Raw genomic sequence first — 19,635 nt, forward strand, 5'->3', positions numbered from 1 at the left:
AAACTGTTGACAACACGGCCTGCTGCTTAATACCCCACTGCTTCATCCAAGCCCCTTTCTGAGTGTGGGGCTGTTGGGTAAGGGGCAGCTGGGAGTCAGCTTGCATGCAGAGCATATACTGCCCACTTCCTTGAGGAAAGGGGGAATAAAGCATTTGGAGTTTTTTGTTTTTGTGGGGCCAAGTACATTCTTAGTCTTCATCCAGCCTTGCTTGCAGGAATTCTAATTAGTCTCACAGACAATAGGGCGCTGATTCCCAGGAGGATGAAAATAAACCACCACGAGTTGAGCTGTGAAACAGAAGGGTGAGGATCAGCACCAGGGGGTTCTGCTAGTTTTCTTGGCCAGCACAAAGACTGAAGCAGCCTTGCTGCACAGTGTTTACCCTGGACTTTGCTGCTGCAAACCCTGCTTTCGCCTCTATTCTGAGATTATGTCTAAGGGAAACCGTGGCTCTTTATGCTAAAAAGGAGCCTTTTCCCCTACTGTTACTCACACCTTCTTGTCAACTGTTTGAAATGGGCCATCCTGATTATCACTACAAAAGTTTTTTTTCTCCTGCTGAGAACAGCCCACCTTAATTGATTAGTCTCGTTACAGTTGGTATGGCAACACACATTTTTTCATGTTCTTTGTGTATATATATATCTTCCTACTGTATTTTGCACTGCATGCATCCGATGAAGTGGGTTTTAGCCCATGAAAGCTTATGCCCAAACAAATTTGTTAGTCTCTAAGGTGCCACAAGTACTCCTCATTCTTTTTGTTTTAAAAAAGACCTTCTTTCCCAGGTGCTTGAAATCTAGCTGAGCTATTCAGAGTTTCTTGCCTAATCTACCCTCTCTCTCTCTCTCTCTCTCTCTCTCTCTCTCTCTCTCTCTCACACACACACACACACACACACACACACACACACACACACACACACACTTTAAAAGTAAGGCAAAAAGCTGGGAGAAAGTGAAACCAGCTGTTCAAATTAATAATTTAGTAGTCTGGATTAGTAAAGACACCAAAAAGGGTAGGAAGCTGCCTTGGTCCTCTGACTCCTTTTTGAGGATTTCAGACTCCCATAATATACTAGGGAATGCTAGTTGCTCCATAGCACTTTCACTTCAGAGGGCCTGAAGCAACGGGACTAATGGAGAGTTTCTGCATTCCTCTGCTCCTCCATAGGGGTGTGGCACAGGCCCAGCAAACTGGTAGGAAAGGGAAGGGTGCATCATGGCCCCACACCCAAGCTCAAAGAAGCAGGAATGGAGCAAAGGGCCTCCTGGAAAAAGACACCTCCTGAAATGGGAGAAAGGAAGAAAAGGCGACCTGTTAGCTATCACCTCAAGATCCCCAATAGGCCAGTGGGTATTGCTAGCAAGAAGAGATTGTGAGGGAGAAGTGAAGGATTGCTATGGATTGTGAGAGAAGGGAACACGATGGAGATGACGCAGAGGGCATGCTGTGTAGGGAAGGAGAGTTGCATGGCTTCCTGGGACCTGCCAAATACATGGATTCACTTTGGATTGGCATCTGATGTTTTGGATTCCCAATGAACCCAATCAAAGCCATTGGAGCTTTAGCCACAATTAGTTCTAACTAAGATGATGACAGATCTTTGACTACAGTAATGTATCATTGGGATATATTGCAAAAGAGACATCAGATTAGACTTTGGTACAACACTGCAGTGTAGATGGCAGGTCAGGTCATATGCTTTCATAGTACGCATTCACTCTTGCAGCAGATTGGAAATTGTACTTTGTTTTAATCCCACCTGGCTTTGGGGTTGTTTTGAAACTGGAGCAATCAAGGGATGCATCCCCAAGCCAAAATTCAAACAGGATGTCAGGATGAGGGAGGGAGAGGCTCTGGAATGTAGGGTGGTCCTGTCCTATCAACAATATAAACTTTCAAAAACATATTCCAGAGAAATCTCCCCATATGTTTCTTCTGCTGGGTTCTGATGTACAGCAGCATACAAGCTGCGTGTGTGAATGAACCAAACGAAGGGTGTGTGGAAGGGAGGATGGTGCCAAAAGGGATGGAGAATCTGCCTGCCATCATTCTTCTGCATAAATTAGATGAGGTTTGACAGTTTCTTTTTTTAACAGCAGGGCCCCTTTCTTTGGACGTCTGCTCAGATCTGCTGCTGGTTTGGTTTAAAGGCTGAGAGCATTAGAAAAACAGAATGTGAAGCAGGCTCACAGCAAAGAGCTCAGCCATCAGTTTGTGCATCAGATCAGATTTTTGTTGTTTCTCTTGAGCCCAGCCCAGTGTACTCATGGCCCCACAGCTGCACAGGCTGTGGCCCCCCCATCAGGCCAATGTGTTCAGAACTAGAGAGGGGTCTCGACCAAAGCCGAGGATCAGAATGCACCGAACTTCAGAGTTTAGAATTAGAATCTCGATCCAGAGCCACATTTTATGACAGGCCTCCGCCCCTCCTACAAACACCCTCCCAAAATGGGGGGAGGGGGCATGGAATGGAGTGTGACTTGGGGATCTGGGTCCAAATGGTTTTGCTTGCGTTCTTCTCTAATCATTGAATAAGACTCCTTGCTATAGAAGATCAACATGGATTTTTAAAGCCAGCACACAGGGTATCTGCAGAGCTGTCAAGAAGGCTGGGGGAGGAAAGTTCCTGCCAATGAACTCTCTGTGGATCCATCTATCTTCAGTCTGCAGCCCACAAGAGTCACTCCGGGACCACAGTAAACTCCCCTGTGTGGCCCCATCAGGTGGCGAGATGAACCAGACTCACCTACAGGCCATTTTTCTTATTTTAATGTAAATACTTTGTGTTGGGGCCCCCTGCTCCATTCCCTGATTTCTAGAGCGTGGTTGTCTCAGCTCATGCCCTCAACTGGAGAGTCCTGGAAGTGCGACTTTCCCTCAGAGGGGAAGGAGACACAGAAACTTTGACCCATTGGGCTGTTTTCCCTTTTCAAAAGGATAAAAGCTGCCCTTCAGGGAGATCCCCATATCTTCAGGACTTGTGGTTTATTTTAAGAACTCAATTTTTCTGGAGGTCAGATGGGACAGGAACCCACACACAGGTGTGTCTAGCATAATGGGGTCCTGGCCCATGGCTGGGGTTCCTAGGCATTACAATATGACAATCAATAATAATCATAAAAATATGGTGATTGGCTGCGACTCTGTTTCTGGGACAGATATGGTCTTGGGATATCATATAATTCAATACTACCCAGCCTGTGAAGAACTACAACCCCTCAGCATAAGGAGTAGCTTCTGCAGCAGCACAGCCAGAGATGTCTGTGGAGATGACATGGAACTGTAGTTAAGATGCTGTGTTCTCTTGGATAGTTTACTGCTGTGACTCTCCTTGGAGCGCCACTGGGAAAGGGCAGCTTGAAAGGTCCAGCCAGCATTCCCTAAGAGTGAAGCACAGGCTTCCTAGGAGATGCATTGACTCAATCCATCTCCCACAGCACATGGTCCTGCTGGCTCCACCCACTTTCTGGTCTTCACAAGCCAGCTCCTGGCCTCCCAACAACAAAGATTTGGCAAATTTTCCACCACTGGGGGATTCTGCCAGCAGAACCCAGATGAAAGCTGGGAGAAAGTGAGACCCTTTGAGTGTATCTACACTGCAGCTGGGAGCAGCTTCCTAGCTTGGGTTCGCAGACTTGCAATAGCTCAGCTCAAGATAGTGGACTGAAAATAGCAGTGTGGATGTTGTGCTACTGGCAGAGGCTTGAGCTAGCCAAGCAAGCTCAGACTCGGGGGGTTGGGTGGGTGGGTCTGAGTTCGGGTGGCTAACCCAAACCTCTGTTGGTGCCACAACAGCCACACTGCTATTTTTAGCGTGTTAGCTTGAGCTAGCAAGTGTCTGTGTACCTGAACTGGGAGGCTTGCTCCCAGCTGCAATGTAGACACACTCAGACTTTAAGGGGCTGATTCTCCACTGCCTGGCACCTGTGGAAAGTGAATTCAAAATCTACCAGTTTGGAACTCTCCACTCACTCACACCTGCAATAGCATTTCATACCCATGTTACACGCACTTTGCCCAGGCATAAATAGCTACATAGGTCGTCAAGAAACAGGGTCTAAATTCACACATTTTTATTCAGTACATTTTCTAGGTACTACAGCAAGATAACAAAAAAGCCAACCAAGCAAAAACAAAAACCAGGTACAAATACTGTGTACAGTGAACAGACTGCTATTTAATATAGCTTTGACAAAAGCCAATTATATGAGACAAAGTTAATCATTAGTGTAAAATTGAAACTGACACTCTCTTGGGTTATTACAGAGGATAATGTACTAACCATACTAAAACAGGTAAGGGGTAATGTGACTGATATAAATAAGACATTTTCTTTTACCTCAAAATGGAAATTCTCATATCAGATCACTAGGAAGACTGTTACCATGGTTGTCTTAGATGTATCAGGTTTTAATTGGAAAATGTCTTACTGTATTTAGAACTCTGTTTGTTATGGTACAATAGGTTACATTCCACTCTAATCCTGTTTTTAAATGAAACAATGTAATATAAATATATGTAAAATGGATACACTGTAGGACTTTGTTGTACAAACAAAATATAATCATTACTGTATCCCTTGAGGTGCTTTTGCAGGAGGCTTTTATCAGAAAATCCTGGAAAAAATCTAAGGCAAAATAAAATAAAACAAATAGAGCAGTTCATATGACCATGTCCCAAAATAAAACAGTCTTAAAAAATGCCTGGTAATAAAAGACAATTATCTCACAAATAAAGACCCCCCCCCAGAAACTAAGACACAAAAAATAGGATCATAGGAACTACCATGCTGGATCAGATCCGTGGTCCAGGTAGTTTGGCAGCCTGTTTTGACAGCAACTACTACCAGATGCTTCAGACAAAGATCCAAGAAACCCCATAATTGACAATTATGGAATAACCTGCCCATGAGGGAGGTTTCTCCTTAGCCCTTCTGGGGAGGTTACCTTATGTCCTAAAGCACACTTCCAGTGTTTCTTATAGTTGAATGAGGCACACTACAGCCCAGTGCTCTCATACACATTGTAAGCCAGGTATTTTGGGTTTTAGAAAAATAGTGCTTAAATTATTTGACACATTCTGCAGTTCTGAAGTGGACTTAGGGCCTGACCCTGCACCTGCAACCCCTGTGCAGCAAGCCCTTCAACTCTTGCTTTCAAAAGTTGCTTGGAAAGTTTTGCAAACAAATACTGAAATGGAATTAGACTAGAGAGCCAAAACTTGGCACATATATGGCACCTGCAGAGTTTGTCTGGTCCCTGTCACATGTACAAATCCCACATTTGCTTGTGCAAAATAGATCAGTGGGCACATAACTGTGCAGCACAGACTTTAAAGGCACCATTCTGGGCTGTGTGTCACCTGAGGCAACGCCACCCCCAATGTGCTGAGGGTGACAGCAGTGGAACTGTGGGGTGAAGACTACTCTCCCCTAATGACCACAGCCTTTAGCACCATTTCAACAACATCTGTTTCCCCTTCTCACGAGGCACAGGGATCCACTGGGCTGCTCCTGGGAGGCTCTGCAGACCTTCTATGTAGCCACCAAAATCCTATCTCTTTATATATATAGCCGACGGCACCAGTTTAACCACAGAGGCTTTCTGCACCTACAGCCCCATAATGATCAACTACTTCCCTGAAGAATTAATAACCTTTAGCCTACAGCATTTTACTTATATCTTCTACACTCCCATCAATTTTTCATAAATTTCCTGTAAAGCCTATGGGCCAGATGCTGGCCTGCTGCAGAAACCACAGGCACCTGTGCAGGCTGTTCCTCGTGCGCTGGGTTAGAACAGATCAGTACATCACCAGTCACTTCTCCTTATATTATTTCAGAATGTCTGATCAGCAAAAGTGATCTTTCCTATTGTTTACCAGGATCCAAGACAGGTTGCCACATGCCCTCCTGACATTCTAACTCATCCTGTGTTCTGTGTGATCTGCTCATTCAGATACGGCAATAGCTGCTAATGCTCTTCTGCTCTTGGTGGCTCAATGGCCTTCCAATGTCTAACATTATTATTTTGGCCACTGAAAGTCTTTGTCATTCCGTGTATATTGTTTATGTTGTTCTAGCTCGTATGGGCGAGATATTCAAAAGCACTCAGCTTTGGCCTAACTCTGCTCCCACCATTCACGTCAGCGGGAGCAGGCTTAGGCCAGTGCTGAGCACTTTGAAAATCCCAATCCATATTACTGGCTCCGGCATTTATATTTTGTTTTCAGTCTTTTCAATCTGGAAATGTCATTTAACATCAGCACTCCAGAATCCACTGGCATCATCTGTTTAATTATTCATTCTGAATGATACCTTAATATGTCAATATTTTAAAACATCTGAGCAATCCCCCAGCATGTGTCTTTAACAACCGGTCATATTTGCACATCTTCAGCAATACTTACTATCACTTTATTCCATCCTATACACTCTGTGGTGAGTGCTGTGACCTCGTCACCGGTCTGAAGCACAGCTCTTTGCATAATTTTAAGCTTTATATCTCACTCTGACACTTAGTGTCAGAACCATAATATTCTTTCCACAATGTGCTTTCCCATACGCTTTTCAATTTACACTGCTAATTCTCCAGATCATTCAAGTATGTTTAAATCTTATATACTTATTTCCTGCACCAATTATGTTTGTAGTAATGAGTTTACAAAATGTTTACTCTCGGAAAAAAAACCAAGCCTGAATCTTTCACGACTGATTTTATACAGTGGCTCATCTGCAAATATTTACAAAAGTACTTTTTGTGCAGCTTTTATTTGTCCTTCAGATGATCAAACACTTTAAACACAGTGTCAGCATACATATCTTCCAGATTGCTTATCTCATTATTCTGCCAATTTTCCCAATATGCTGATTTCTCTCCTCAAGTAGGTGAAAGGGCATGTTGTTCAATATCTCATATTTATTTTTTTGCCGTATGGATTTGTAAAGTCTATAAATTTCTCCCCATAATGCACAAGTGTGTAAAATGACTGGGTTAAATGTCTATTGGCAAGATAATTATGTTTTCCTCAACATATCGTATTTTGGGCATATCAAATCCCAAACTAATCCAGGAGCTAATGCCTTGGATTTCCACAACCAAAAGTAAGATTTGTGCAAGATTAAATACTTGTTGATACTTGCAGAAATGTGGTACTTTTTTGTGGACTGAATAGTTTCCACAATTTCATTTTAGCCAACTTTTTCTGAGAAGGCTTTGCTAAAAACTTATGAAAATATACATATTTACTTTTAAGTGGTAGCACATATGAAAAGTAATTGAATTGTCCTGCTGGCCTCCATCTTTATTTCATTTATTTGTTCCCATAAAGATATCTTCTGGGTGTCCCATTTATTCAACCTCTGATTCACTCCCCCAGCCATCCTCTCCCATACTAACCTGTCCTAGTTTCGCTGTAGCTCATGCCCTTTATTAGCCATAAACATTTTCACTTCTCATTTATATTTCATTGTGCTTCCCTCGTGTATTTTACACACCAAAAGGCGGGATATATAGGTGCCATCCTTGGAAAATATTGCCCACAGAACTGACAAGCGCATTGCTTTTATATTTATGTTACTGAAACTTTTACAAATACAGAGCCCAGTGCTGTTCCCAACAGCACCAACAGGAGCTTTGACACAGACCTCGGCAAGAACAGGATCAGACACACATGTATTGCAGTATGTCTATCAGCCAATGTCTCTATTAACTAAGGGCCAAATTATGCCTACCCTGCTTGGGTGCATTAGGAGGGGAGATGGGGCTCAGTGCAGAAAGCCCCTTTCCTCTATAGTATTCCTGAGTAGGAGGCACCCATCTACAAGCCCAGCAACACTGATAGTGAAATTCACCCTTGTCCAGAGATCCAGCAAACGGCCTATGCACCAATTAAATTTCACTGAAGTTCTCAAAAGAGAGCTAAGCTGCTCTAAAGTATGCTGGATCCATGTCAGCATAGAATCGGCCCAAGAAAAAATACCACAATCCCACTCCCCCTTTGCAGTTCTAAATCTATTACTATATGATGAACTCGGGTGAAAGGACTGAAATGGAGGCTGACAACCTGGGCCTTCCAAGTTCTAGTCATGACACTGCATTAGCTTGTTGTGTGGCCACGGGCAAATCGCTTAACTCCTCTACTGCAATTTTCCTGATTCTGAAATGGGTGATAACCCTCACAGGGGTGCTGAGGATTGATTAATTAATGTTTGCACAGCACCTAGGAAATGAAAAGGGCTGTGAAAGAATTAGGCATGTTAGAAATACCACGAGAATAGCCTTCTTTGTGGTGGTGTAGTACTTCTGCTTTTGGTTAAAACTGAAACCAGGTGCCAATGAAGGGGGGAAATGTTTTGTGACCCTCTTGAAATATTTGGGTTCTCTTTCATTCAGACAAAGGTTTCTGACAATTCTTGTTGTATTTGACCTTGTTATCTTTCCAACTCTCAGAGTTCTGGAAACAGCTTTCCTTTTGGCCCGCAGAAGACATGCTCAGAACTATGCACTGCAATGTTGACTGACAATTGAATTTTGTGCTTGGAAAGAGCTCAAGTTGATGTACTTACCAGTAATCTTCTGCAATAACCAAACCTTCTGCTGCCATCTTCCCCAGTCAGCATGAAAGAGAAGGTCTCACTGTAATAAAGATTGTCCCAGATTTTATTGTTAGGGTGGCAGGATTGTAGTGAGTTCCTAGGAAGAGGTGTTAATCTACCCTTTGAATACAGATTTAGTTTTGCCTTCTTATCAATTAGTGGATAGATTATGATGAAGTGCCTTGAGATGCTTCCACGATAGATAAATATTTCAAAATGGACACAGCATCAACAGACAGCTGCTGCTTTTTCAAACTAGTCATTCTGGAGGGTTTTTTTGTGCTATGCAGGTGGTAGAATTTCTACCACATTGTTCCCTTTGAACCCTAAGTATATAGGAGAGGTTTGCAGAACCAAGGCTAGCTTCTCACCTACAGCCAGAGAGCACTCAGCACAAGACATGGGGGAATGCTAAGCTCACCTTCACACTCCTTGATCCTGGGGTTACCGTGTGCACCAAGTATGGTTGCTCTGACTTATGCTGGTTTCAAATGGTCAGGGCCGGCTCTAGGCTTTTTGCCGCCCAAGGCAAAAACAATTTTGGCTGCCCCCCCCCCCCCGTTTTTTAATTACCCCCACCCTCGGCCCCGCCTCAACTCCGCCCCTTCCCCAAATCCCCAGCCCTGCCTCCTCCCCCCAGGCTCTCAAGCCTAGGAGGGAGAGCAGCGGCGCGCGAAACAGTTGTTTCGCGCGCCGCGGCCGCTCGGGATCTCCCCCTCCCTCCCAGGTTTGAGAGCCTGGGAGGGAGGGAGAGACTCCGAGTGGCCGCGGCGCAGGCGCCGCTTCTCCCCCTCCCTCCCAGGCTCTCAAGCCTGGGGGAGAGGGGGAGCAGCGGCGCGCCAGCGGCAGCAGCGGAGGTGAGCTAGGGCGGCCGGGGCACATTTTTAGGGGCGGCATTCTGGCGCCGGCCATGCCGCCCCTAAAAATGTGCCGCCCCAAGCACCAGCTTGTTTAGCTGGTGCCTAGAGCCGGCCCTGCAAATGGTCCCAAGGATCTGAAACCAGATCTGGGAATCCATGCACTGTAGAGATATCCCGACCACATCCTCTTTCCTCTGGCATCCATGATGCTGGCAGCCAAGACGTGGAGTGGTACTGAGCCTCTACACCAGCCCTAGATCACCAGAAGATCTCCGTTGCATTGGGGCAACCCTCCATGGTTGAAACATGTCAGAACTATGGCTGGATTCTAGCAGCAGTGGAGCACAAAAGTGTCCACACAGCACTTGAGAACCTGGCCATTCCACTACAAAAGCATATAGCATCTGATTCTTATTTACACAAAGGCTCCTGGCAGTGTAAATGAGAATTGGGACAGTGTTTTAGCTCATATCTGACCATTTAAGCTTTTTTCCTCCCTCATTCAAAGTGCTTTGCTCTGGCTTCATAAAGCACAACAAGAACCCTAGCAATTTTCTTACCCTGGATACACATATCCCTGTCTGAACTGGGAATAGCACAATTCTACTTACCCACTTCCTGAAGCAAGTAAAATATACAGAGGTCTAATGCTCCTTCAGTGGTTCTAATATCTCATAATTTGTATACTTCCGAGCACTGAGTAACATAGCCATGCTATAGCCAACACATTACTGTTACTGTACCCTTATGTGGCATGAGCCATGCAAGCCAATGAAATGTTACATACTTGCTTGTTGGCTGGGGTAATTCACTTAGGTTGTGCCGCCACAAGGCTAATGTGGTGTGACATCACAATCAAAAAGCACATATAAGACATACTGTACAGAATCTCCTATTTTACTGACATACATGTCATTCCACACATATTAAAAATCCATATCATATTTTGGATGATTCATCTCTGTCCATCCATCTGCAAACCTGTGAAGCAGAAAAATAAGATGGACACATTTTGGAGGTTTCTGTTGTGAGAAAAGGAGAAGGTGTGCTTGGTTCTCCATTGGCTTGCCTCTCATGTAGCCATTTACCTCTGTGCAATCAGCATGGTAGGGCCAGAGCCCCAGCGGATGTACATTGGTGTAGCTCCGCAGAAACACATGGAGCTATGTCAACTCCAGCCAGCTAAGGATCTGGCCCACAGAGTTTTACATCCATCTGGCACTCACTTTTTCCAGGGGTAAATGATTACACGTGGTGCCAGGCAGAGGAGAATCAGCTTCTGTCTTTCAGCTTTTTCACAGATCTATTTCTGCATTTGGACTTGGCATTGTGATAAACCTTCCAACTGCTTCCCCCCAACAACACAGGTTTGTGGATCAGGCGAAACAAGGAGGAAAAATATTATGGAACTTAAACAAAAATTAAATACAGCTTCCTGAACGTGAAATGTCCAAGACTCAAAACTGCTACTTCCTTACGTGGGCAAGGGCATTTCTGTCACTCTGACAGTACACGCCAACAACACTGAGCAAGAGACACATACAGGAGGGTTTACCTGTTGTATTCTGATACTGGGATCCAGTCCTTGGCATCAGGAAAGCAGAACTGTGGGATGGCTTTGAGACGCTCCTCTGCTTCACGCACCTGCTTGGTGGGCCTTTCAAGCTGTGGTGGATGAAATCAGATTCACTTGATTCCAGCTTGAGCGAGTCAGTCATTTGTAATGAACAGTCTCAGAATAGGTTTCCTAATTAGCCCCTTAGGGCAAGGACCATCCTGTTCTGTTTTTGTACAGTGTCTAACAGAACGGGGCCATCATCCATGATGGGGGATATAGGAGCTACCACAATAAAACTAATAATAATGGCTAACATTTTAAAAAATTCATCTGAAACAACTTTATCCCAGAGTCACCTGATGTCCTTGTGAAATCAGTGCATCTCAGCACTTCAAAATGCAAACCTACCTCAAACTCAGCATCCGCTGTTAGGGTGTGATCCAAAACCCGCTGAGGTCATTAAGAGTCTATCCACTAACTTCAATGGACTTTGGATCAGACCCTAATACTGTGCAGCCAGACCTGATTAAAATGTCTATGAAAGATTTGGAAACTGAATTAAAACTCAGCAACTAAGTGCTCACAATTAGGCCAAACTCTTCAGTGCTGGGAAAGGATATGCTGTAGAATAAGAAAAACATTTCTGAAAGAGCCCAGCCTCTTTCTCCCCACTCTCAACATGAGAGGCATTTTAGAACAGAAAGCTCTGGATAAATTCAGAGATCAGGTCTATTGACCCAGCTTAAAAGCAGATTCCTATTACTTGCTCCTTTTATTGATCTTAGCCATTGAAAATAGGTAACCACAAACAAGGTAGGTTGTTGCTTTACCTTGGGAAATTGATATGTCACTTCTGGAAGATAAGTATTTTTAGAAGGTTTCTTTTTCAGAGAGACTACCACAAAATACTCAAATAGCTCACGCTCCTGCCATTCAATCAGCTCCAATTCCAGGGTGCGGTAACTAGGAGCCCTCTTCAGCATTGACTGGATGTGGACAAGACGCTGGGTATGAGCTAGCATTTACAAAGAAAGAAAGATTGTTACCTGGAACTGATACGTAAGCCACAGACATTCACAAAGGACTTGATGTTTGTCAAGATCTTAGTCCAAAACATGTTCCCCTTTAAAAGTAGACATTCATGCTGTGCTCTCTCTTATTAATTCCACCCATAAATCAAAGCCTTCTGCAAGAATTGAAATGATGTAACACTAAGCTAGTGGAATCATTTGCAGCTCATAGAACTTTAACCCTGCCAAAGTTTGGTTTGTTCTACACATATAGGGCTAAATTGTGCTCTTGCGTATATGCCTGCAACTGCACTGAAGTCAACGGGCTTGGTGAGGGTAACAGATCAGACTCAGACCTGGGCTAGATCAGGAAAGGCCAGTAACACAGCCTGTCAATCTTTAATGACCACAGCTTGATGCTACAACCCCCATCAGAGTATTTGCAACATTTTCTGTAGTTTTTATCCCACTGCTGCTGATTATCCTCGAGGAATTTAACGTGAACCAAATTATGCGTCTGCTGGCCTGTAGGAAGCGGCATGTTGGGCACCTAGTGGTGCTGAAGAAACACACCACGGCTCTCTAATATGTAAGGCACAAGGCAGCAAGCTCCTGGGGGCCAAAGGCATTTAGAAAAGAGGTAGCTTGAGTTCCCCACAGGGCTGCCCTTCTGACCAGCTAATGTGCAGGGCAGGGATGAAGTCATGGCCACACCCAGCTCTGATCCTAACATGCTTCCATTAGCATGTTAGCAGCAGCCCCCAAATTGCTTGGGCAATGCAAACAGTCATACTACAGCCTCCTGTGCACAGACACTAAGTGGGAAAGGGCTCTCTGCATCCTCACGCTCACCTCTCCACCCCAGAATCCCTGCACACGGGCGACCTAATTTGGCCCTACATGTGCAAAAAGACATGGCTATGTCCAGTCTCCTCCACCTGCCTCCATGACCCCATAACCCAGTCTTCGCAGCAGGCAGAACTGCCTCCATGGTGATGAGTTATTAAGATGGACCCATCAGACTGATGATCCCCCACAACAATGAGGGGAGAAGCTCCCAACTCCCCCATGAGGCACCAATGCTCCCTCAAGTAACGAAGGAGCCCAGTCCCGACACTCCTTTCTCTCCTCCAGCCACAGCTTGGGGTGCAAGTAAGTCCTGTGGTTTCTGCTGCAGAGAGAGGCATCAGACTGTTCAGGGCAGCAATAGCTCACTGACAGCTGCCCAGAGAACAGGAGCGGTTCTCTCCCCACACCATTCACTCCCATGTACAGCCTATTTCCATGGGACTAATGCACCTCTTACTGCCACGGGAACTGGGCCAGGACTCAGCCTGACATAACTCAGAGAGTGGGGATGGTTCCACAAGCCATTTACTATCCAGAGACACTTCTTCTTCAATTAGAAAGATATAATACAGGCACATTATGAAATGTGTCCCATGCTCTGTACTGCCAGTGCGACTGATAAGGTTTAACATGCTGTCTCCATTTTACACAGATGCTTCTAGGCATGCAGGCAGGTTACAGTGCATCCAAACTTCGGGCTAAAATTAAACAGGATGACAGGGAAATATCTGGCTTTGACCACACAGCACATGCTCACATCACCAGCACCTGGAATTGAAAGCTCTTTTCTCAGAGAGCCCTACCAGCCACCAGCCTGCTCAGTTCTCCCAAAGAGAGCGGGACACTGATAGCACCTAATACAGCTCCAGCCCCATTACAGAGGCACACACAAAACTGTGCATTCCACTCCCCAGCTCAGAGCCACAATTCTGCACTACTGTTTTCTTTTCCCCTATGATTAATAACGTGGGGTATTTTAAATCAATAAAAAGAAAATCAATAGAAACAATTGCTGGTGCAGAGGAAGAACCCTGCTGCTTTCCTTCCTTTTTATAGTTTGGTCTGAATTTCAGTACTCCTGAAAATGAGGGAGTAATTCCTCAGGCTTGAGCCAAGTGTACTGCATGTAGATGCTACGCTAGTCTCCCTGATGCACACCTTATAGTAGTTTTTACTATCTGGAGTCTGCAGACCTATATCTGTGCACACACATAGACAAGTGCATCTTAGAAGGAAAGTGCCAGCATATCAGGCATTACCAAAGCAGGTTCCTCATTATGTTTCATGGCTTCTCCTTCCCCTAAAATCAGTTAGACCCGCACAGTTCACCATGCACTTGATTTCCAATATTTACATCATGTTCATGATCCTGCAATTCCAATGTGAATGGAGTCAGGAGGTAGTGATGGGTAGCAGGTTTCAAAGAGGAAATCAAATTTCATGCCCTCCCATGGAGAGGACCATCATGCAATAAGAGCATTTATTTTGATGGGGACTGCAAGTATGACTGACTGGAAGCTAACGCGGACTGACCCCTCACCTTTAAACCTGTCATCTGAGTCACTTTCACTCTCACTGTTCTCATCTGCAAAAGAGATAAAGAGGTGTCTGTTAAAGGCAAAACGACAACCTTTTTAGAGGTTTATTTTTTGGCTAAGGTGCAATGCTTAGCCCTGCGATCAGCGCATCCTGTGCTTGAGTTTCAAACTGCACAGAATCAGTGGTTCCAAGGATCTCTTTGTGGAGACTGGTAATTGGAATAGGATTATTCTTATGCTTGAGATTCAGGCCACAGCCTAGCTGAAAGCACAAAGGTTTAGACCCCTTTACAGCAAAGCCTGTTTCACTGAATCCCCCCCTTGTGTAAAACTACACGGGTGGATGCATCATTTTGAAAAATGATTTGAGCGCTTCCACTTGTTCTCAGCTTTTTGAAAGGAGGTTGCATGGCATCAAGGAACTCTAGGGTGGCTCTTGTGGGCTTCATTAGTGCAAGACCTCAAGCTGGCAGGACATGGAGCACAGTACGTGACAAATATGTGAAATGTGACCTGATCTGACAGGGAGTTTTGAACCGTGTTCACGTGAAAATTCCACAATGCTTAAACGACACACATGCACATTTACACATCTGCATGTGCACACATACACTTACACAGATCCTCAGAATGGAAAAATTTCTGAACTACTTCTCTTAACAAATATAAACATGATTTGCTAACTGGGCCAGTGTTTTTGCAGGCGTAATCTTGAGCACACAGTGAATTAAGTCCACAATTTTGCACCAGGAAAAAGCACGAATGAATTGCAGGGACAAGACTGTGAATTTTGTACAACATCTAAAAATGCAAAATCCTGTAGAAGTTAATTAAGGGCTAATGGGCTAGAGTGAGCAGTTTAGCCAGGGGTTGGTGTTGGTGGGACAGACCTTGGTGTGGGATCTGAGCCCCAGTTAGTTTTAAGCCACCCAATTTTTCCCTTTTCAGGACACAGAACTTCCACTGAAGTCAATGGGACATTGCAAACAGAGCAAGTGTAGGATATCACAGAAAAATATACACTGTGGATCAAAGAGGGGAATATCTGCAGAAGGCTGGATAACAATTCCTATCATAAAAAGCAACAAAGAGTCCTGTGGCACCTTATAGACTAACAGATGTATTGGAGCATAAGCTTTCGTGGGTGAATACCCACTTCCTCAGCGTCTGACAAAGTGGGTATTCACCCACGAAAGCTTATGCTCCAATACATCTGTTAGTCTATAAGGTGCCACAGGACTCTTTGTTGCTTTTTACAGATCCAGACTAACACGGCTACCCCTCTGATACTCAATTCCTATCATATTCACATGGATAAAGTACTGTATTGTCTCATTAGACCAAGAGATTTGTGTTATACCTCGCAGTGATGCTGTCTCAATATTGGACACTGAAAGCTTCTTCAATCTTTTTTTCCCTCTTTTTGCACTATAGATAGAATTGATCCTTTGTACAAGCTGCAAAAAAGAAACCAGGAGGGTTACACATTAGAATACACTGTCACAAGACGACAAATAAACAGCAAGTGTAAACATTTTTCTCTTTGGAAATCTTTTATGTATCTTCATTTATTTCCTTCTGACCCTCCACATAATCTGGCCACTACTGGCAAGACAGCTTTGTCCTCTGCAGCCTCTGCCATCTGGAACTGCCTTCCTGTCTCTCTCCTCCTCAATGATTCTCCATCTTATTTCCAATCTCCGCTGAAAACATACCTTTTCTCCTTTATCTAGGAGTAAAGCCCTTTCCTGAATCAGGGACATCATTTGCTCCACTAAGGCCTACGTAATTTGACTCCAATTCTGTGAAATATTTTGCTATACAGGGCCAGATCCTTAGCTAGTGTAAATCAGCGTAGTTCCATTGACTTTAGTGCCTAATTACACCAGCTGAGGATATGGCCCATAGGGTTTTGCCAAAAAGTTGTGTTGTGTTTATTGACCTTCAGTGGTGCTGTAACTACCTTCTCCAGTCTTACCCTCACCTGTAAAAGCTTTTCAATGTCAGGTTCCAAACTCCCACTGCTAATCAAAGCAGAATTTAACCCTTGGTAAAGCATACTTAAGACTTCTTCGTTAGCAGGGCTAAACTTTACAAGAACTGTTTTTTAGGAAGTCAGTCTGTTCAAAATACAAGAGAGACAGGCTGGCTGCAAAACATTCACTAGGTAGCTCAAACCACTCAGCAAAATGGTTCCCACTTACCATCAAACTCTCTCTAGAACACTCCCACACCAGCATCTATTTCCTGGACACCACAATCAGCTTCCGCAATGGAACTCTACAGACAACTCTATACAAGAAACCTAGAGATCACCAAACCTACCTTCACAGATCCCATAATCTCCCCAAACACACCAAGAAATTGGTTACCTACAGCCAAGCGACAGATGGACAGAAACGACAGAACATGCTCTGAGGAGAAAGTCAGGGATATATACTTTAACACACCTAAAACCACCGTCACCAAACAAGGACACTCCACCAGAGAAGGAGATCATAATAGATAATACTAAGTCCTGCCATGTGTGCAAGGGACTGGACTAGATGACCTCTTGAGGTCCCTTACAGCCCTACGAGTCTATGATTCTATCATAGAATGGGCCATCTGCTTCAATACAGAATAAAAACCTTTTGACCACATGCCCCTTGTTGTTACATATTATCCCACACTGCAACTCATATGGAGTATCATTAAACAATTACAATCCATACTCAATGGGGACCACATCCTGAAAGAACTCTTTCCCAAACCCCCATCTCTTGGCCATCGAACAACCCCCCAACCTCACAAAGCTCATCATTAGAAGCAAGCTCCCAACACACCAACTCGAAGCAGCACCAGACCCCACAAGAACAACAGATGCCAAACCTGTAGGCATACCTCCATTGCTACAATGATCAAATATCCCCCACAACACACAATTCAAGACTGATGGGTCCTACATGTGCCTATCACAACATGTGGTGTACTCCATCCAGTGCACTAAATGGCCCAATAAACAACTATGTGGGTGAATCCAGACAGTCACTGAATGAACTCACATAGGAAAATGATGAATGACAAAAACACCATATCACCTGTGGGCTAACACTTTTCATAAAGCGATCACTCCATATCTGACCTCTCAGTCCTCATCCTCAAAGGAAATCTCCATAATACCCTCAAAAGATGAGCCTGGGAGCTTAAATTCATAACTTTGCTAGACACTAAAAATCATGTACTTAATAAAGACACTGGATTTATGGCTTATTACAACAATCTGAAACCCACTAAGCCTTGTTTTTTGTCCTATGACTGCAGAGATGTTAACTGGCTGCTTCGCCCTGAATGGTCTCTTACAATATGTATTAATAACTTACAGCTAAAAACAAGGTGGAACATGCATTGTTTAGCATGACATTCTGAGTACCTTTCTCAGACCTGAAGAAGTGCTCTGTGTACGCTCAAAAGCTTGTCTCTCTCACCAACAGAAGCTGGTCCAATAAAAGATATTACCTCAACCACCTTGTCTCCCAGTTACTTTGACACAGAAGTTATAATTAATAGTTAGCACTTAAACAGTACTTTAATTGCTTAATGTCTGTAAAATTCTTTGAAATCTTCACAATACCCCTGAGAGTCAACATAAATTGCATTTGGATTGCGGGATCTCAACACGATTGACAAAGGTAGGTATTATCCCCATATTACAGGAAAGGAAATGGAGACATAGTGAGATTAAGCAATTTGCTCAACGCCTCATAGAAAGTCAGTAACAGAGCACAGACTGGAGCTCAGGAGTCACTAACTCCTATACTCAATTTGCTAGAGAGATCATGCTGTTCTTCTCTGTTATGAATACTATAAGAAAGATTTGTACCCAGTGTTGATGTCAAATTTTATTTTCATCATTGTTCAGATTCTGATCTCAGCTACTCTGATGTGGTGACACTACTGACCTCATTTATACAGGTGTAAATGTGAGCAGAATTAGGCCCAGAATCAATTGTTTCTAGGCAAGACATTACTTGTTGTCTAACAAACAGGTATTTAGTGCTTTCCCTTTACTGCTGCTCACTAACCCGTGTACAATTTGTGCTTGTAATGATGAACTGAAATCCACTTGGAGCTGATCTGCTTGCGGTCTCATTCCTGGTTTTACTCGCCTAGAAGCTGTACAACTACAAACAGCATGAGAGTGATGAAATCTTGATTGGCCGAAGCCACTCCAGGAAATCTCACCTAAATACAAGACAGACATCCCAGGGAGGCAGTTCAACAAGGCTACTGATGCCAGCAATGAGTGGGCATGCTGTGGTTACTCACTCCCCTTCACCACTTTACACAGCACCTTCCAGTCTAAAGGCAGTTTCAGGGACTTTCTCCTAAGGAGTTAAATACTGGGAGTGCAGTGCCTAGGGGACTGATCCAAAGCCCACAGAAGTCAACAGAAAGATTCCCATTGACTTCAGTGGGCCCAAGCACTGCGTGTTCAAAGGCAGCAGCTGTCCTGCACAGAGCTATAGCTGCCCCACAACTCTGGATATTAGAAGCTGTTTTACTGAGAGAATGGGGATCAGAACTCCAGTTTTCCCTCGGTCTATTCAAGGGTTCTTTAGCTTCTACCTCTAAGGCCAAAGCAATGGAGGCTGGCATGGGGGACTTCAGCTTAATGACTCCTCTGAGCAGTGATGCCTCTAACAGCAGTGTCAACACTGAATCTGAGCAAAAGGCCTGATGCGGGACCTGAACGCACATATTCTCTCCCTAAATGGAGCCTGAGCCCATAGCTCTACTGGTTCAGACTCTATTTAATTAGCACAGGGGTTGCGAGGGGAGGGCAAGAGAGGAGTTAGGCCACTCCAAGGTACTGTGTCAATATGAAATTCCTTAAATTGACTAATTTCTAAAAATTGAAATTCCTGACCAAGCACCCTTTAAACAGGACACTGTATTCTGAGTTCTTGTTAATTCCTTCGGAAAAAACAATCATGAAGCTTTTAAAAAAAAAACAAAAACGAACAAAAGAAAATCAAGGAAAAAGAAAAAATTGCAAAAGCTAAGACTTTGTCCTGCCTGCTCCTTTGCTGATATTTAGAAAGGACTATTGGCCACAAGAGACGAGCAACAGCACCAAACACATTTGGGCCCGGCTCATCTTTTCCCTTCCCCTTCCTCTCTGTGCACGTGCCTTCGGTGACCTGTTCAGTTTCAGTTTTGCTGTTGGTAGCAA

At 44.1% G+C, this 19,635-nt stretch overlaps 1 protein-coding gene across 1 annotated transcript in view; it reads right to left on the reverse strand.

The window, feature by feature from the left end:
• Positions 1-19,635, reverse strand: part of ST5 (suppression of tumorigenicity 5) — a 166,303-nt gene that overhangs the window by 59,556 nt on the left and 87,112 nt on the right. The window contains exons 6-10 of the mRNA XM_029911539.1: positions 15,781-15,877; positions 14,423-14,467; positions 11,854-12,038; positions 11,021-11,130; positions 8,576-8,645 (exon numbers count right to left, since the gene is read on the reverse strand). Coding sequence (XP_029767399.1) covers positions 8,576-8,645; positions 11,021-11,130; positions 11,854-12,038; positions 14,423-14,467; positions 15,781-15,877 — 507 coding nt within the window. The remainder of the gene's footprint in view (positions 1-8,575; positions 8,646-11,020; positions 11,131-11,853; positions 12,039-14,422; positions 14,468-15,780; positions 15,878-19,635) is intronic.

This window comes from Terrapene carolina, unplaced genomic scaffold (assembly GCF_002925995.2).
Source record: "Terrapene carolina triunguis isolate 2854851 unplaced genomic scaffold, T_m_triunguis-2.0 Scaffold96, whole genome shotgun sequence".
NCBI classification, from domain to species: domain Eukaryota; kingdom Metazoa; phylum Chordata; order Testudines; family Emydidae; genus Terrapene; species Terrapene triunguis.